General features: G+C 35.5%; 1 protein-coding gene across 1 annotated transcript; it reads left to right on the forward strand.

Annotated features, from left to right (window-relative positions):
* Nucleotides 1-5,300: 5,300 nt before the first annotated feature.
* Nucleotides 5,301-21,276, forward strand: LOC144970488 (uncharacterized). The gene is made up of 16 exons (XM_078910186.1): nt 5,301-5,558; nt 7,145-7,245; nt 8,142-8,211; nt 9,757-9,887; nt 10,852-10,940; nt 11,741-11,884; nt 12,373-12,450; nt 13,385-13,637; nt 14,053-14,159; nt 14,826-14,931; nt 15,434-15,536; nt 17,923-17,962; nt 18,526-18,577; nt 19,047-19,263; nt 20,088-20,305; nt 21,044-21,276. Exons 1-16 carry the CDS (start codon nt 5,375-5,377, stop codon nt 21,131-21,133), a joined length of 1,983 nt encoding a protein of 660 aa, XP_078766312.1. The 5' UTR covers nt 5,301-5,374; the 3' UTR covers nt 21,134-21,276.
* Nucleotides 21,277-21,560: the final 284 nt, after the last annotated feature.

The following is a 21,560-nucleotide window of genomic DNA, read 5'->3' on the forward strand; positions in this document are numbered from 1 at the left end:
CTTTACTCCTTCCTCAATAAAACTATGTTGCCACATTTGTTGTTTTGTGTGATCATTATATCCTATTGATGCTTTGCTCTTAGCCAAAAAGGTCACACCACTCGCCAGTCGGAAATCATGTACCAACACCCAAAAACGATGTGTAACCTTGAACGTTTATAGTCTGATTAATACAGTTAAGTGAGAATGTGGCTTGCTAAAAACAATAACAAAGACCCGCGTGACGCCATCTTTGTTCTATCTATAATTCTTTTGGTCATGTTTGTCTCCTGAGAGGATTAAGGACTTAGTCCCTGAATTTAGTCAAAAATTTAAATAAATCGCCTCTGACGACGGCCAAGGTCCAAAACTTTGTCGTTTGTCTAATCTATAATATAAGTCACATTACCAACTTTATTTTCCTGGCTCATTTATTAGGCACCTTCAGTTTTTAGAATTAATAGGAACGGAGACATAAAAAAAAAAAAAAAGAAAAAGAATCTTTTTCGTGAACACAGGCAACAATAATTAAAGAACCTTTGTGTGGATTTAACAGTAATCATGGAGCTCTCTTGTTTGTTCTCGCTGACAGTAATACATAAATAAGATTTTGGTTTGTATGTATGTCTGTTTGTTTGCTTTTATTCGTGTATAAAACTAAAATTAAATTCGACTCCTTTAGAAATATATTCTGTCGTTCACGAAGAAAAGATGCTAAAGAAGGCCTAAGGCTTAGCCAGAAAATCGTACAACAGGTTCAAGTAAAACTAAACACACACAGATGCACGCACGCACACACACACACACACACGCGCGCGCGCGCACTTCAAAACTAGAACGTTTCGGATAAAAGAACCCTCGCCAGAAAAAACAAAACAAAGAACCATTAAAGCTAGGAATATGATGCAAGTCTCAATTTATTTGTATTACCCAGCGTGAACAGACAATGGTATTACCCTACAAAGAAAACCATAAGTATACTTGCTCTCGTTTAAAATGGAAACCAAAGAAAAGAGACATTGGAAATTTAACCTGATTTTTGACAAGAACCACTTGGATCTTCTGCTCATTGGACTCTGGACCTTGCACTCACCCAAGTACGATTTCTATGTTCGGATACACATTTAGTGCTGGGTCGAGTTTGAAACGATCAAATCGAGCGGGTTTTCGATCGAGTCCTCTAAAATCGAGTCGGTTTCGGGCGGGTTTCGAGTCAGTGACGTCATCGAGCAGTGATTCGTTTGAAAAAAAAAAAAACACGAGTAACTCGTTTGCCACAGGAAACTTCACATACCCCTCCCTCTCTTATGTCTGTGGCTGGCTTGATTGCAGCTGGTTATGATGGGGGCTGCCAGATGGCCAAGTTCAAAATTGGTTACTAAGAAACGCTTTTCTATTATTATTCATTTTAAAAAAAAATCTTTTATTTAAAAAAAAATGAAAAGATAAGTTTATCCAACTGTAGTCGATTGTTTTGTTAATCAAAACAAATGAGTTTTTCAAGGGAGTCAGAATGCTTGTGGTGTTTGGCTATTTGGGGTCTATTTGACTACTTGGGCAAGAAGAAATCTGGCTGTCTGGCAGCCTTGATTATGATCGTTCGTCGCATCACACACACATACACACACACACACACACACACACACACACGCCATCAAACAGTTGTTGATAGTGAAGGGTTGAGACCCCCCCCCCCCCTCCCACCACCATCATCCCGCTGTCACCTTAACATTTCATATTTATGTCGCGCCAAAAGTTGTCGGCCGCCCCCACCTCCCATAATTTGTCACTGGTCGTCATCGCCTCTTGTGTGTGCGGGAAAGGTCGTGCCTTTCATTTCATTATTTGAAAAATAAATGAACAAGGATGGTGTGTTTTTATTAGGTAGGTAGATAATAATAATATTTAGCAGGTTCCACACCCAGACACCCACGGATTGCCCGGACACGATGATAACGATGCCGACGACAATGGATGACGATGATGATGATGATGATGATGATTCTCGTGTTTCTGTTTAAAAAATGAAATACTTTAGCAGGTTCCACCCCCACCCCCCACACGGATAGACCGGACCCGAAGATGATGATTGTGGTTTTGCTGGCTGTTACGGCTGTGATGAGGATGATGATAATGATGATGATGATGACGATGGCGCAGATGGTGATTATTTGTTCGGTCGCTCAGTGGTACGGTGTCTCTTGTCACAAAATCAAGCCTTGTCAATGGCCGGATGAGTGACAGTGATTGTTAAAAATTGTGATCCAGACGTTAAGTCCGTGTGTCAGGCACTTGACTCAGGTGTGAATGTATTCTTATCTTATAAGCAATGACGGGTATTGTAAAGAGCTTTAATACAAAAAGACTCCAAACAGCGATCGGTACCTACTGTACGAAATGGATGTATGGTCGATATGGCGTGCCGGAGGAATAAATTAAATTAAATATTGTGAAGTTCATTGAGCATGGTAAATCCTTGGAAATGCGCTTTGAACTAATACACCTGCTAGACAACTCCGATTCCAATATAAACGACTGATTAATATTCCCATATATAAACTATAGTTAGCTGAAAATCTTTCTTTGTCGGGACTCCAAAAGTATGGAACGAATTAGACAAAGAAATCAAAGGGTCTTTTAGGAGCACTGATTGATTTTAGATTGATTATTACATTGAAATGTGTTGATATTTATTTTATCCATTATTATTAGGGTCGTGGTGGTGGTGGTGGTGATGATGATGATCCCGCTGATATGATGGTGATGATAAATAAATTAAACATAATTCCCTTTATGCGTGAAAGAAAGAGAGGAAGAGAGAGAGAGAGAGAGAGAGAGAGAGAGAGAGAGAGAGAGAGAGAGAGAGAGAGAGAGAGAGAGAGAGAGAGAGAGAGAGAGAATGGGTAGGAGTGAGGTGTCTGTTCAATGTTATAGTTATCATATAACGTTATGACAAGTGTAACTAAATGACAAATTGCCATATTTGTGGACAATAAAGATCTATTATTATTATTATTATTATTATCCCATAGGGGAGATTCGTCTTTCGGGTCTATTCTAAGGGAAGACTGGAATAACCCAAGCGATAGCCGCAGTGCAGTGCCGCAAATTTAGTTGGGCAAGGTGACTTGCTCAAGACCACTCAGCGGCGGGTGATCGAACTCGGTACCTTTCGGGTGCCAACCAAAGACCGTACCGCTGCCCCTGATGATGATGATGATGATGATGATGATGATGATGATGATGATGGTGATGATGATGATGGGAACTAACAAAGAATACACAGGCATCTAAAATTGAAACATTCCATATTCAAAGCTAATGTTTTACTTTAAAAAATTGAGCTTTACAATATCCACTAAATGTGATCAAAGCGCTTTGTAAAGGGGTCCCCGGTCAACAGCAACATTTAATATGAAGGACGGGACATGCCGCCTGTTAGGCGATATTACAATTTTTCAGACAAAGACAACGCTGTTAACGGCCAGGTACTCATTTTACACCTGAGTACGGTGAGAGAATGTGAGTAAAGAGCCTTGTCCAAAGACTCAACTATGCACCGAGCGCGAGGCTTGAACCCAGGACTTTCCGATCCCAAAGCGGGTGTCATACCACTAGACCATTATAATGCACGAGACCCATGGTCGACTAGAGTACTACCTATAGTTACGTCATGACTAGACCACATAGCCGCACTACTGTAGGAGTGTTCATTGATAGAGAGATGCGTGTGTGTCATAGAAATAGCCTTAGTGTGTGTGTGTGTGTGTATGTGTGTGTGTGTGATAGTCAAACTTTAGTAGGTTTAATGAAGTCTTGTCACACACGCGTGATACACCTATACGAATTTCCCTGCCACTGCCACCCAGACACACTAACATCTGACAAGGAGTGAGGGCTGTGGAAGAACCACAGACTACCGTGTGCAAACATTGGCGATTGGTATCGGATGGCAAACTGTGATCGTTTGAATTTGAAATGATTCGAAACACTCGTTACCCCTCCGCTCGCTCGAATCCTGATCGTCTCAAGCTCGTCTCACGTGTCAAGATCGTCTCAAGCTCACAACCCGCCTGATCGTTTTACGATCGAGTGATCGTTTTACTAACTCGCTCTTCCGGCATTGAGATCGAGCACTGACTCGTGGCTTGGCGCTCGGTCGTCGATCGAGTAAAAGCGATCAAATAGCCCAACACTAATTAGGGGAGGGCATTCGGGTCACCAAAAGGTCAACGATGCTTTAGGTTTTGAGAAGTCAGGTCATCGAGTACCGAGAAGGTACCGACCTCCACTTAGTTCTCGATGCTTTTCTCGTCTCGAGAATCTTGGTCGTCGATGCTTCTCGTATTGAGTCCCGAGTCCCGAGTCTCGAGACTATAGAAGAGTAAAGTTTGCTGCCCCAAACGTAAACAATAACAAGTTGCTAGTGACTTCCGTTAGGGACCGGAATAATTTACGCACAATATAGGTCTCCCAATTTTGTAGTTTGAGTTGTAGGCAATACACTTTCAGTATTGAAAATATGTTTACATAAAATCTAACAGTTGCAAAAATAATAATATAAGGCTAAATTATTATGAAAATCAGGCTCCGAATAATTCTCGTTTTGTTCACACCAGCGCAGTAATTTGCTCTGGTCTAAAAATAGATAGACTGTAACTTTTGATAAATTTTAGAAAATGTTACCTTTTGTTCCATAAAATATCCATATCTAGACATTATTTGATGCATGATCGAGTATTTATGAATATGTGTTTCTTTTGCCACCTAACAGCCAAATTTTAAAGGTTATTTTTTTCTATTATTTACATTGGAACGTGAGCTGTCAAGACAGGAACATGTGGTTTGCCACGTGCTTCTCGACCTTTGTTTACGTTTGGGGCACCTAACTTTACTGCTCAATACTGCGCGAGCGACGCACGCTTTACTAACAATGTGTACTATCTGCATTGTTCACCCCTCTCTCGTCGGCGATGATTCCAGCGAAGCTCGAGACTTTTTTGCGTCTCGATGCTTTTTTGAGTCTTGAGACTCAAAAAAGTCTCGAGCATCGCTCTAGTCATCGGTGCTTTCATTCAATACCTAGTCATTGGTATTGGGTATTGACGTTATATCATATTTTAAACAGCTAACAAAACACAAACGTCGTAAATAGATCAAAATGGATATAGGTATCAATGTTTTATTATTATACAAAGTGAATTTATTTAATGTATTTTAAGTTTTAATACAAAAAAGCCATCCAAAGCTCAGTTGAAGTGCTACTTCTCGGGAATTCCCGACTTTTCCTTGGTCATCGAGTTCGGGAAGTTTTGAGTGTTGGTGGCCGATGACTTGAGGTATCATCGAGACTTCCGCTCGACACTAACACTAATACACATGAATGTGAAGAAAAATGGCAGGCGTTCAATGTATACGAATCCTAGGGCTCCGCAAGATAGGAGCCGCTTCCAGCATTCTGGGATGTGCACATCATAAAATTAACATCATATACCCTAGAAGATATGCACACGACAACATCAACAAAGAAGTCAAGATAGGATGTGCCAGCGGCTTTTGGGGAGACACTGCGGTTGCCGGTAAGCGCTTACTCACAGTTTACACACACAGAGAAGAGTCAGCAGAGTACAGTCAGTTACTGATACTGTTACTGTTACAATTACTATTACAGATATTAGATATCTATCTATCATAAAAACTCTACTTCTACCTATCTAGATAACCTGGGTGGGGTTCCTGACCCCAATAGAGGGCAGGGAGGTACATACTGTGTCTTCTATCCCCTTACATCTGTTTTCCAACATGCTTTCTGTCTTTGTCTTGGAATGAGATTACTTGGTTTTGTCCTGGCCCTAGTCGGAGTCCTGGCTGGGAGGGAAACAGTCGAATTCATAGTTATTGTTTTGGGAGATGATATTTTTTTCCTTCTAAATCATCTCTCTGTTATGTATTATTATATTTGTTATTTTGAATGTATAATGTAAGCATTTGGAGTGTATTCCTCTTTGTTGGATTTTGTGCTTGTGTCCGGATGAGACTTATACTTATAGTTATAGGTGATCTCAAACTAAGTACATTAGTGGTGTGCTCTTGGAACCTACACCTGATCCCTATTTGTTCCCAGTTCCCCTTTGTCTTACTTTCTCTTGGATGCTTTAATTGTAATTCTAGAACTTTTTACTACCCCATTTTCTTCCTTTTTACTGGCGCTGGTATAACCTAAATGTGTTGCAAGCGTCGTAAAACCCTTCATGGGTGCCAGTTTTCCGGTTCATGCCGGAATTTCGGTTTCACGATATCTCGAAGTCAAATACCTCCAGTTCAATGTTTTGAGTAAATTTTTCAAAACATGTGTAGGGAGTATCTCTGGTACTCTCTGTCTCTCTCTGTTCTTTGTCTCCCCTAGAGAGAGACAACTGCACTGTGAGTATTTCATTATGTATTATACGTTGGTTTTAAAATCAAATTAATTTCCTTATTGTGTCAATATGTTTGCTGTGTAATCATTTAATTGATAATGATATAAAAACGGTGATGAAATAAGAGTAAAGTTTAGGCCGCATTTTCAGTAGGAGTAGGAACATTTTCAGGTTTGGCAAAGTGTTGAGATTTTAGTTTCAGGTTTCAGCACTTCTTCCTGCTGGCACACATGAAACCCTTAAAAAAACAAACAAATATCTAGATAATAATACTTTAAATAATGCATATATATAACCTATCTAGATCTAGATCTAAACAAACCCATTCATCATCGACATGGTCCCAACTCATTCATGGTAAGGCTGAATTTCTTTATCAAATCATGATGCAGCTATAGAATCTTTGGAGTTGGAGTTGGCGAGTTGGAGTGATGCCAGTGATACTTCTTGGCCTAATCTGACTCTGACTCTGGCCTCTGGTCCCGGTAGGTTCCTAGTCCTAGTTCGAGTTGTAGTTCTTGCGAGAAAGTGAAAAGGCTGAAAAAAAATAAATGATAATAATACCTTACAGTACAGGTATGGTTTATCATAGTTTATGTCATGTTGCAGTTGGGTTGGGACACGTTATAAAGTGTCTTGAGCATATTTAATGGATGTTTCCCTAGAAAAGACCATGTTCTTTTTTTAATTAAAAAAAAGGCACCCATGTTTGAATTTTTTAATTCATATAATGTTTTCATTTACAGCCCCCCAGTTAATCTATGGATCAAAAGTCAACTACATTGTGTTTGATTATCTTTCGGAGATAACAATGTCTCTTCTCACTGCTGCAAGGAAGAAAAATCCCGTGAGTGTCATTGAAAGAATTCATAGATAGACTGATTGAAACGTTTCACTCAGCTCCTAATTAAATGGATTAAAAATAATTCATGACAAAAGTGATAGTAAAATAAGAATAATTTAAATTATTTGCTTAAAATTTAGTTCTCACTTTGTACATACTACGTTGAATTGTATATTTTGATTCTAATTCACTGTTCAAAACCTCTCTATTGTTTCTTTATACTAATTTATACATGCTACACAATACATACCTTAAAACTCACTGCCATTCTCTAAAGTTGTTAGATAATATTAAGCAGCAATGGGTCTTCTATTTTAATGCATTGCATCATCAAGTCATAAGGCTCTTGACACTTTACTTCATCACAAATCATTAAAAAAAAAATACTTATTTTAAAAAGAAAGTTAAAAAAATATCCAATGCTCTGTGAAGCATTGTGTTGCATATAGAAGGACTAAATTAAGACAGGGGCAATGTAACTGCCTTTTTTAGGACAGGCCAGATACAGCCAAATGGTTTGGATCATTTGAGGAAAAGGTTGATTATTTCTTAAGTACTTCTGTAAGATAGGAATGGGCAGCATTTTTTGACAGTGCTAACCAATGACATAATATGCTATCATATAAATTAAATGAAAATTGATTGTATTATTAATATATATAATATATATATATATATATATATATATATATATATATATATATATATTATATATATATATATATATATATATATATATATATATATATATATATTAAAAAATGTTTTTTTGCTTTTCTTCTTTCTTCTATTTTATTTATTATTGCTTGTTTTCCTTTCTTTCTTTCTTTCTTTCATCCTTCCTCTTGTAAGTGTAAGTCCTATCAGTTTATTTCCCCGTTTTATATGTTTGTATACAGGAAATGGGATATGTTCCGGACTTTGTACAAGTGTCATTTGCACCTTTTGTAAAGGACATCAAACAGAGAGGTGGGCTAATATATTTTGTAGTAGTTCGAGCATAATCTAAGTATCACTTTAACTTTATATTTTATTTTTGTAGGTAGTATTAAATTTTATGACCTGCATTAATAGCAAACTTTACATACATTTATGTAGAATTCATGAAACTCCTAATTTATGAAGAAGTAAGTTAGAGTCTTTTGGAGCCCATGGATCGGATTATTTTTTTTTATCCCAATTTTTGTAGCATCAAACGGGCAACAGAAACTGTTTATTTGAAACATATCATATCACACAGTACATTAAGTTTGATCTGAAACTAAACCTTGCTACCCAATCACGGTTGAGTGGATCTGGAGGCCCAAAAAATAAGTCTGATTTAATGCAGTGTTTCAGGGCTGCCAATTGTAAGCCAAAAAAGCATACTTTGTATACTTTTCTTCACCTTTGTAAGATTGTATCGTTTTTCTCTCAGATTGTACATTTTAAAAAAAATGAAAAAAGTGGTTGGAAGCCTTGGGGTTTGAATCTGTCTGTTTGCAGATTCGGAAAAGTGAGTGGAGCAGGCACTTAACTTGATAATAACAAGAAATGAAGTGAGAAGGAAAAAAGTACCAGAAGACAACAGAGAATAAAAACTTCGTGGTGGCAATGGGGGAGCGAATCCTCGACCTTACTGGTACAACTCTGCCTGGCCGGGGAGATCATGACTCTACCATATGAGCTATCCACTACCCCATCAGAGAAGTCGACCAGTAAGGTCGCAGGTTCAAGCCCTCATTGCAGCTGTGAAGTTTTTACTCTCTGTTATCTTGTGGCACTTTCCTACTGACTTCATTTTTTGCAGATTCGATACTCTATATTTGAACAATGAGAATGAGTTTAAGTTTAAGAGCTTTTTTGTATTTTGTATAAAATATAATTAAAGTCAAGCAGTCCATGGAGCTAGATTTTATCCCAATTTATGTAGCAAGGAATTAAATCTGTCCATTCTAATATGGCTATTAGTTTGGTTTATTGCAGAGTAATTTCTACATTAGTTGCTTAAGATAGTGGGTCCTTATATAATGAATAATCTGATATAAATAGTTTCACTGGATTCAAGCACGCTCTGCAATACGACATGCTGGAGTTTGGTGATCAAATTTTATCTACATAATAAGTCGTTACCTCCCATGACCATCAGATTTTCAATACATTCGGATTCTAGCACACCACACTTTTTGGCTTTTCCCAAAAGCATGCTAGAATCCAGTGAGTATTGTATTACACTGTTGGTGCTAAAAGTTATGAATAGGTGACCACTATTGCCGGTCTTTGAAGTAAAAAGGAAGAACATTTTGTTAGACAAGACCTGTTTTTTTTTTTTTTTACATCAATTTATTAGGCACAGGGGAACAATCCCTCAGAACAACAATGGTCTTTGTGGACATGACAAGAGCTGACATATTGTCATCAGACAATGAAAGCAAAAGAGCAGTAATAGAAGAAAAAGATAATTAATGATTTACTTAATGAATTATGAGGCCCTGTCAATTAAGAATGTGCCTCTCTACCATCTGTATTTCACAGGCATCAAGATGGTCGCCAATGCTGGAGGCATCAATCCGTCAGGGTGTAGTGACGCATTGAAGAAGATCTGCGAGGCAGAAGGCGTTGACTTAAACATTGCTGTCGTCAAAGGAGATGACCTGATGCCTCAAGTTGGTGATTGTGTGTTAAATAAAATAAATTCTAAGTTACTTAAAATTATTGAACAAAATTATAAATTAGCTGGTGATATTGATTTTATTGGGTAATGAGGAAAACTTTGATCCTGAAACAATTATTTTTGTGTACAAATATGAAGTTGCTGTATGTTTATGACTATTTATGGTTTACAACATTCTTCATTAGTCATTTGATTTTAGAGCATTTCGTGATGAAATCAAGCTGATTTATTTTTTAAAAAGATGTCTTAGTGATGGTTGACCCTAAAAAAAAAAGAATCAAAACCTAATGGTGCTTGAATGAGCCCGATGATTAATCTAAGAGGTAATAAAAGGCTCAAACTCATGGTTTTTCTGTTCCTGGTCCTGTACATTTCGGAAAGACACTATTTATTTATCAACCAATTCTATTCAAGATTGAATAGATAAATTGCCATTGTCAGTGATGGATATTATCAAGGGAATGCCTCACATGTGACTTGTATAATTTTAACTGAAAATATATTTCTGTTTGACCTGTTCTTAGGAATGAAAATAGCAGAGCAACACAAAGTAAGATATTTAAGGGGCTAAATTCTACCTTAGACTTACTTTGTAATTGAAAGGCTAGCATTTAATGAGTGCTGAAAAGATTGTTTATCAAGAGTAAATAATTTAAAGGAACAGCGTGGCTCAGCGTTATGGTCTTCGCTTCGTACCAGAAAGGTACTGAGTTCTACTACCTGCCGCACTGTGTGGCCTTGAGCAAGTCACCTAACCTTAGCTCACTTAGCAGCTCTGCACAGTGGCTGACACTTGGGTTATTCCAGTCTTCTCTTGGAATAAACCCTAAAGAAAAATTTCCCCTGAGGGATGAATAAAGGGCATTATTATTATTTTATTATTAAAAAATTTATATCGAGAGTGCTTGTTCGATAGATCACCCATTCATATTTAATTTTTTTTGGTCATTGTACAGGTGTCTGATATCCAGCAACGTGGAATTTGTGACATGGACTCTGAGAGGAAGTTTCCAGACAGAGTTCAGAGTATGAATGCTTATTTAGGGTAAGTGGCTATTGGCTTAAGGAGTTAAGTTTTTTTTTGTTTCCATTTATTTTGCTTTTCATATGCTTAATCAGTCCAATATTAAATATATCACATACTACATAATATTTTTTGGGATTCGAGCTACCAGAATGTTAGAAAAATATTTATGAAAATACCTTTCACTCACTTAAAACAGCCTGCTTTTATTATTTTAAAGAAGTCAAATACAAATTTTGTCCAAAATGAACAATTGACACTTTCGTACATTAATAGAATGAGCCATTTATATCAATCTGGGCTCTGTGTCGATATCATGGTAAATGTTGTTAATTTAAAAACAAAAAACGACTCTTGAACTTGAACAATATTATTTTAAAAAAAACAAAAAAGAAGAAGAAAGTTATTTGGCGGTCTAGGACAGTTTTCAAAAGTGTTGATATGTTTTTCAGACCACATCTGTTTTAAATCACTGTTTGAATGTACCGATAATGAGTGTTTAAAACAAGTTTGAAATCTGGTGTCAGATACATATTTTTTTCTCCTGAATTAGATTTTGTTAATGAGGGAAATAAAGATTTTGCTTGTTTCAGGTCTTTTATATAATAGATAATCTGATATATACTGTTTCACTGGATTCAAGCACGCTTTGCAATACGACATGTTGGAGTTTGGTGATCAAGTTTTTATGAGGGAAATAAAGATTTTGCTTGTTTCAGGTCTTTTATATGTCTTCTCTATTTCCTTGTCTGTTTTTTTGTAATAAATGTGCATGATGATATTGTGAGATATTTATGATCGTTTGGTTTGAATCATTTCAGAGCTGGCCCCATAGCCAAGGCCCTAGACATGGGGGCAGACATCGTCATCACTGGAAGATGTACAGACAGTGCTTTAGTACTGGGACCTCTCATTCATGAATTTGGGTGGCAGATGGACCAATTTGACCTCATGGCCGCTGGAAGGTTAGTCTAGATCTTTACCTGGGATGGAATCTATTTCCCAGTTTATATCTATAAAGCTTTCTTGGTCGTGATACTAATATACAGTCGCATCTCTCTAATCCGTAACTCCACATCTGGATGTCTCAATTATCCGGACAGGTTGCCTGGGAACATTTTTTTTTTCTTTAGGGACTGATTCCACTATCTGTATGTCTCTGTAATCTGGACAACATGCTGGGAACGGAGGTGTTTGGATTAAGGAGACGTGACTGTAATGTTCTTTTATGTCAAAAATTATAAAAACAACCCTTTATCAAGTCTTATTTGCTGGTTTTGAAAATTAACGGTTTCAATTAAAAAAAAAAAATTGGTCTCCTTAAATAACATTGAAAAACTCGTGCTAAAACAAGCTGGTGGTATCAAAATCGCATTTTTAACTTTCAAACAGAGTCTGACAGTGATACAGTTCTATGTTACTTCTCACACCCTGATTTCATTCTCTCTCTTAGTTTGGCAGGTCACTTGATTGAATGTGGTGCTCAGGCCACAGGTGGGATTTTCACAGACTGGGACACGGTCCATAATTGGTGTGTAATTCAATCTTTAAAAAATATTTTGATCACATTCAATTTACATTTGATGCCACTGACTTAAAAAAAAAATATTTTGTTTCTCTAGTATTTATAATGGCAAATCATGTGAATAGAAGTGTTTATACAATGTATAATACCGTATCCTTATTATCATAATGAGTCCTTGGGAAAGACTCTGTACTCACATTCTCTCACTATACTCAGGTATAAAATGAATACCTGGCCCTAAACAGTGTTGTCTCTGTTGCAAAAATAATTGTAATATCACCAAACAGGTGTCATTTCTCTTCCTACATGTTAAGTGTTGCTGTTGGTTAGGGACCCCTTGTAAAGCACTTTGAGCATGTTTAGTGGATATTGTGCTATATAAGTGCTCTTATACTATATTATAAGGAAAGATTTGAGGCATTTTGGTTACTTGTACAATATTTAAAAACTCTCTCCTAACTGACCATATTCTTGATGTTCCCTGACACGTCCTCCCAATCCAACATTAATATTTATTTTAAAAACTCTAACACAAAAGAAATAAGTACATGCTATATACATCCTTTTTTTCAGCAAAACAAGATGTACAACACAGCCTTATGTTCTTATATCTATTTGTGTTGTATAAAGGAAATCTAAATGAGAAAATTGTTGGTTGTATCGTAACAAATGGGACGATTTTCCTATGATTGGTAAGGAGAGGGTTAAGTGAAGGGCCGAGTGTTTTACATCAAGACGACCCCTGAATTTTATGCCCATCTTCTACAGGATTTTAAACACTTCTCGATTTATAGTAGCAGTACAAGAAATCACATATCATAATTATTGTTGTTAACATCATCATCATTATCATCAGCATCGTTGTTATTGTCATCATAACCATCATCATCATTTTCATCACCACCCTTGTAATCATTATTATCTTTATTATCATCACCAGGGACCAAATTGGTTTCCCTGTAGTGACAGTCCAACCAGACGGAAAATTCAAGCTATCCAAGCCACCTAAGACTGGCGGTGTCGTCTCCAAGGGTGCTGCCAGTGAACAGCTGCTGTATGAGATAGGGGACCCCCGGCAGTACTTTCTGCCAGATGTGGTGTGTGACTTTAGCCAGGTGTCCATTGATGATGTGGATAAGGACGTTGTACATGTAGAAGGGGCGAGGGGAAACCCCCCTTCTGGTGAGTATAAGGTAGGTCCTCCTTGTTTTTCTTTTCTTCTTTCCTTTGCAGCCAGCACTATCTCATTGGTGCTGTGCACTGCGGTTAACATTTTTTATGTTGTGTTTAAACAGCTCCACTGTTGGTACAAATCATCTGGCGAGGTATTTCAATCTCTTGTGTGTTGTTTATTCTTTTGTTTTTAGGAATTTAAAATGCGCATTGCTTAAAGGTGACATGACAATGGAAAAAGGAGATTTATAAGCACACAGATGCAAGATGATAGATTACATGCTTGTCAGAAGGACCTAACAAATGGATAAATAAGAAATCAAAGAAAAAAGGGATCTTGTTATTTTGTTACAATCATCGTTATCATCATCAACATCATCATCGTTGTCGTCGTCATCAACATCATCATCATACATAGATTCTTTCATTTCACAGGTATGTGCTACATACGCAACTGGGTTCAGGTCCACAGCAGCCTGCATTGTTGGAGGACCCAGGGCTGGTGACAAAGCAGAAAAAACAGCAAAGGCTATTTTGTCCAGGTATTTAGTCTTTTTATCTTTTTATGAGTTAATATGACAAACCTTTTACATATTTAGATATCTATCAGTGAACAGTAATATACAAGGTAATGTAAATGTTGCTGCTCGAAGCTCAAAGAAATAAATAATAATGTGAAATTGAATGAACACTACAGACGAATGAGAATGTGGTAGTGGCATTGAACAACTCCACTACCACATTATCTCATTTCGTCTGTAGTGTTTAATTCATCCTGTTTTGTTGATAAAGGGGAAATCCGAAACGTCCATTTCATCTGTTTTTATATATCAAACGGAAGCTTACATTCAATTTCACATTGTTATTTAGTAATATACAAGGGCTGAGACAGAATAATGTTATGAACTTGGTTTCCAATATGCTCAAATAGTTGCTTGGGATTGACTTGACTAAACAGTTTGTTGTTTTTTTTTTTGGTTATTTTTCTGTTTAAGTCATCTTATTAAACAATCTATTGGAAGAAAAATTTGATAAGTGCTTTAACTTAATTTGATAAGTAATATCATTTAATTATATTTTTATTCCTTACATGTGTATGATTATATTTGTCAGTGTGTCTGTGTGTGTGTGTGTGTGTGTGTGTGTGTGTGTGTGCGCATCATCAATATCATCATTGTCATCATCATCATTATTTATTTTATTTCTAGGTGCAGTCGAATATTTCATCAGTTGAACCTGGAGGATTTCACCTCTGTCAACATGGAAATTATTGGCAGGGACCAACGTCCTCTTGAGGAAAGGCAGAGTAAAATGGTAAGGATGGAGCACCCATTGCCATATATGTCTTTGGTCTACTACCATACTCTTGACAAAACACTTTCTAAAAAAAAATTCTGAACACTTTTTATTAATTTATCACTAGACAAAGATGATTCCAAACATGTCAAATTCTTTTATAAGAAGTCTGGATTTTAATTAATAATTTTGAAAATGTTTAATTCATTTTTTTTTCTTTGTTGAAAAGTTGTGTTATTTTAATTTATTGTCTATACGAAATATACATGTTTTGGTGAAAAAAGAAAAAAAAAAAAGAAAATTTTATGTCCAGGCACATCAGTGTTAAAGAAGGCCTAAAATTCTGAAATGTTTTTTAACTAATATATCAATCTTATTTATTTCATTAGTGTAATCTCTAGCCCCTCTCTTCTGGGATAACTGAAATGTCATATTTTGTCTTATGATGAAATGCGAAAGGGCATGTTGTCCTCTTTTTTTCTTATATAATATAAAACTTTGTTCGTCTCTCTGACCACAGGATGGCCCAAAGGATTGTGTCTTGTGGCTCGCAGTGACACATCACAATCGAAAGGCCTTGGAATTTTTCTCAAGAGAATTGGCACCAGCTGGCACTGGCATGGGTAATGTGGTGAATTTTTTACGTGGCTAATTCTGGCAATAAGCTGTGTTTTATTCACTTCTCAAATAAATATGGAATTTTATTTTAGTTTTTTCACATATTTTGTAATGTTTGAACATGACTTCCTCTATCCCTTTAAGCGCAAAATAAGATTTAATATTGAATTTGCACCGACCTATCTTGAGATGTGCACATCAAAATGATAAAGTAAAGAACCAATTTTCCCAGCTCACTTCAGCATCAGATTATATTAACTGTGATATTTTGAAAGTGGGATTTTTTTTTTTTTAGAAATATGTTTATTCAAAATTGAAGGACAGTCGTGATTTATTAAAAGATGAAATTTAATACAGATTCGACCCGAGGTTGAATTGTCTTTGAGGGCATGTCACTCTAATTTTACAAAAAACTATTAATTTTCATGAATACTATATTTCATATTATTATATTATATAATAATAATATATTATTATAATGTTTTTTTTAATAAACATTTTTTTTAATAAACATAAAAACAGCTATATCACTGCTAAATTACTTGTTGAAAAATGTTACGGTGCATGAGAAAATCAGTCGCTTGGTGAAGAGCTTCGAGCTGAGATATTGCCAATTTTAGTTCGAAGGTCAATTTTTATCAAAAATGAGTTCTTGTCATAAATGGTTAAATCAATCATTTTTATTTATATTCGTGAAATATTAAAGTTTAATTTCACTTCTAAATATTTTATTTTAAATATTTTTTACAGCTAGTCTAGTTGAAAAAGTATGAAATTTGAGAAAAGTCGCTCGATATCTTTCCCATTTTTAGATCTCGCTGACGGACATTAGTTTTCTTTGAATCCAGTATGTAATGCATATCAAATTAAAGGGGGTTCCCCTGACTTTCCATTGAAACCTAGTGCGCATGAATACATATAGAATGCTGACCATGAGAACCTCTGCGCATCCACGACTCGGGGCTCGTCAATGGCCAGTCGAGTGAAGTCGAGTGACTTCGACGAATCTGGGTCATGGCAGTTTGATACACAAAACAATGCACTCACATATCGAAAAAAAGACACATTTTCCCCTCCAAATGCCTTCTTTATCTTTCCCTTGATCGACTCAACATATGCTTTTAATTAATGCACTTATATTTTCTGCAAAATTCATTAAAATCATTCAATGCCATCCGTCGTCTAGCCTTTGTTTACATTCACAACCGCAAACAAAAATGGCACAGAAAACAACAGCCGAAGCCGCTTAAGTAGCAAATATTATCATTCAGGCCACTAAAATCTGTTTTGGGGATGTTCGAAGTGAGAGTGCCTCCCAAATAATACGAGAGTATTTCAGCACCAGAGATATCCTTTCTGATTCTTTGGAAGATGATGATGAGTCGATATCCCTCGAATAAGAATGGGAGACACCCCCCCCCCCTCCCTTCTGTCTTCGATTTAATCTAAGTTTTCACATGTTTAATGTTTTAATTTAAGTTCAATCTATTAGAAAATGGATTATCTGTGTAACACCATCTCTCTTGGTTTTGAACATTAATCAAGAAATTATATTTGAAGAGCTTCGATTGTCATGACTAAGACTGAGACTGAGAATGAAACAAAGTGTAAACATGGCATGAATGACTTATGAGACGTGGAATAAATGATTTGGTCGGAATAAAAAGATTGTTATACTTTAATTTGACACTGGAAGGAATTCCATAAGGTCCTATCAATTCTATATTATACTTATACATCATAAAATACACTTACATTTCCTCTGACAGAGGTGAATATGCTTGCTTAAAGCTATCTCAACTTTGAGAGCCATTTTCTCAAAATAAGGTTTCTAGACCCTGACCCATACATCTGACCATAACTTCACGAAAAATCACCCGATTTACTTCAAATAAAGATTAAAATGCTCAGGGGAGTATATGCTTTCAGAAAATGCAAAAAAATGCAAATCCAAAATTTTCACCAAGCGACTGATTTTCTCATGCACTGACACAAATATGTACTCTTAATTTCATTCTTTTCAGTATGCAATGAAATTAAGGAGAACATTACTTAGTCTCAATTAATTGATTATTTGTGTCAGTAAAGCTTTTAGTTACAGTGGAATCCTGATAAAGCCAACACACTTAGAGAACAGAAAGTTTGGGATCAACAAGAAGTCTTGACTTTAAGCAGAAGTTGACTTTAAGAGTTTAGACCTTATACAGATTCCACTGTAGCCAAGTATCAAGTAAAATTTGATAATAATAGATGTGGAAGGTGATATAGATGTCAAAAAGGTAAAAAAAAATTTTGCTTCTCAGCAGCTAAACTGTTCCAAAATGAAATCAAAATGACCAAGCCATCATCACACAGTGAAATGAAATTGCTTAATATAATTTCCATCTTCAGCTCCTGGTCTTTGTGGCATCGTTGGCGGACGGCCCAAAATGTGAGTTAAATTTGACATATGTTATAGTCTATATAAAAAAAAGTTAGCTCAGGGTAGAGAAGAATGGTTACTGTTTGTCTGTGGCCTATACTATACCCTGACCCAGGGTGAAAAGGCGATGATGATGATGATGATAATCTATATAATACTGCTTTTTCAATATCATTAGTTAAATGTTGTTAATTTACTGAATAAATAAGAATTGAATATAAGTTAAGCCAGATTTTGTGTGCCGACTTTCATGAATATAACTCTCTTTTTTTCAACCACATGTCTAATCCTTATTCTTTTATTAGGAACTTTGTCTATAACATTTTTTATGAAGAATTCCCCATTAATATTTTTGTTCTCTTTCTTTTTTTTTTCTTTTTTAAATAGGTGTTCCAGAAATATTCATTGCTGAACATGTCCGGTTTGACTTAAATGAATTAAGAAAAAACATTTTCACAAAGAACGATATCTTTATCACACTTGAATCAGACCAAAAATAATAAGCATAAGATTTGAACTAAAAAAATCAAAAACTCTGTTTATTCTCGGAACTTTTTTCTTTCCAATCCCAGCACCCCAGTCTTACAACTCTACTCATTCCTTTACCCTAAAGACAATTTCAAGGTAAGTAGGCAAGACATTTTTATGAATAATAAAATAATCTGAAAAATGTGAAAGGGAAGAGTCATCTACATACACACACACACATACACATACAAACACACAAACATACACACACACACACACACAAAAACACATACACCGTTATTATTGTTATTACTATTTTTGTTATATTGATATTATTATTTTTATTATTATTATTATTATTATTATTATTATTATTATTATTATTATTATTATTATTATTATATATTAATATAATAGTTATTATTATTATCAATATTATTATTATTATTACTATTACTATTATTATTGTTATTTTATTATTTTTATTATTATTATATTATAATAGTTATTATTATTATCAATATTATTATTATTATTACTATTACTATTATTATTGTTATTTTATTATTTTTATTATTATTATTATTTATCATAAGGAACTATTATTTTTTTTTCTCTGGCACAGATTACTATAGAGATGAATGGGGAAACTGTCGACTACCAACCCCAGACCGTGCCCACCGCAGAGTACCTAACCCAGGCCTACCCTGCTGCTGATTCTAATGGTGATAGCAAGGATGTGACCAGAAAGGCTCCCAAACTACCGACTGGAGGCTTCTCCTACAGGCTGGAGGATTTGGCATACACCAGGTCTGGGGATAAGGGAGATCATTGCAACATTGGTTAGTTTTTTAAAATTTTTTTTCACTTAATCTCAGACCTGCCAACTTTTCGGAATTCTTTGGGAAATTCCTGATATTTGTTTCCAATCCTGATTTCTTTAAATGCCAGCAATTTTTTTTCTTCCGATTTTGATTGTATTTTATCATTTCACAGAACTGTCATCATCATCACCAAAACCCCAACCATCATCATTACTAAAAGTAGTCATTTAAATTGCCCCAAAATTTTTCAAGGATTTTGTCTTTGAAAAGTTGGCCAGTTTGAATCTCCATTACTTTTACCTTTAAACTTATTTTGGCTTATTTAATCATTTTTTGGGGATTTTAATGTGTAATTTTAGAGACTTTGATTTTTTCATTTGAATGAATCCTGTTTCTTCATCAGTTTACAGACTTTCTTTTTCTTCATGTAAACCGTCTGACTGAGGGTTACTGTCAATACTGCACATCCAAATAGAAAAATTATGATACCTTCCCACATCTTGGTAAATCTTCCATCAGAGCTATTATGCCCATGGAGCCAGGGTTTATCCCGGTTTTTATAATGTGAAATTGATAATAGCAATTTCTTGCTACCCTTTGGATAGGACCTTAGTCTTTCGCAAAGTACCTTCCACCAGATCAAACAATGTATTTTACTTGATTTCATTGGGTTTTTCTCTACTTTATTTCTATAAGGCTATTTAATCTTTTGTATCTTGATTTTCTTAATCTCTAATTAGTATCATTCTGTGGTTTAATATGGTTTCAAGTTTCATAAACAGTTGATGTTATTATTTTTGAATGTGACAGAAATATTTGTTTAATTTTGACTTCATCTCTAGGAGTGGTAGCCAGACACCCTGCTTACCTCCCTTTCATCCGTCAACAATTGACAGCAGAGGCAGTGGAAAAGTTTTTCTCTCATTACATCAGACAAACACCGGGGCAATCGACAAACCCGGTTACCCGTTTTGATGTGCCAGGAATTGGAGGGTTCAATTTCTTGTTGAAGAACTCTCTAGGAGGTGGAGGTATTGCCTCTCTCAGGAGTGATCCACAGGTGGGTGATGAAGCGATGAAATTGCATACCTGCCAAACCTTCCACTTTTGGCTGAATCATTTCTATATTCACTCTTCCTTTTCTACAATTCCAGCATTGTCTTTAAAATTCTGATTTTCAAAAATAATAATGATGATGATGGTGAGAAAAAAAAATGGAAAGGGGGTAAAAAGGTGAATTAAAAAAAAAAAGATTGCCAAAAGGGAATAAAGTATGAAGATTAATTGCACTCCTTTCCCCATTCCCCATTCCATATGTGTTTGTGGCAAAGTCGGTGGTCATTTCGATACAGAATTATCCATTGTTAAGAAATTCCTATTTTTGGTCTCAAATTTCTATTTTCTGACCTTCTGATTCAACGTTTGTAATATGAAGGATATTGGAATGCAACTTTTCTGTACTGGGCAAAGAGTGTTTAAAATGCCTTCAGTCAGAACTATTTCTAACAGGCTGTCAAAATTTTTTCATTGGCAGTTGCTTTATATAATATTTTGCAGGAATGTTCCGTTGTTTTTAAAAACAGATTTGATGTAGAATTTTAAAAATTTTGATGATCCATTGTTTCACTATTGGTTTCAGATTTACAATATTTGATTTGAAAAATTTGAATGTGGTTGAGACACTATTTCTGTTTATCAATGTTGAACAAAAAGTCCAAAACCTTTTGCTTTTCTTTTGTCATTTTCTAAGTGCATGATTCACACCTTTTGTTATTTTTTGTTTGTTTTTTTTCAACAGGGTAAAGCAATGGGCCAAGAGTTGTTAGACTTCCAAATCACCAACGTGCCAGACCTCAAGAAACTAGCAGATGAGGCCCTCACACGTTAGTGGTGAGGACAAGCTCAATGTACAGCATGATTACAACTACACCCAAGCAAAGATTTTTGAGAGGTTTAATGAATGTGATACGAACAAATTTCATGCTAATTTACCTGGATTTGTTAAATGAATTATGAATGCGTGTAATAGATTGTGTGAAAAACTTTGCTGTAGTGTAAAATATGAAAGATGAGAAGGTTAGTATTAAATAAAGATCATTGTATTAGCCTGGGTGAGTGATTTAAACTTACAGGACCAGTATTTCTGTTAAAATACAATTCCTGGAAAATACACTATGTTGATGATATAATAATTGTGGTGTCCAGGATTGTGGCATATTGAAAATGATTTTATTTTCCTCCATTTTCTGAGAAGATAATGCCAGTTGTTATTGCTAACTTTTCAAACTCTTTTCCAGCATATATGACTATATATA

Source organism: Berghia stephanieae, chromosome 4 (assembly GCF_034508935.2).
Source record: "Berghia stephanieae isolate SIO BIC M18660-M18661 chromosome 4, UCSD_Bste_1.3, whole genome shotgun sequence".
NCBI classification, from domain to species: Eukaryota; Metazoa; Mollusca; class Gastropoda; order Nudibranchia; family Aeolidiidae; genus Berghia; species Berghia stephanieae.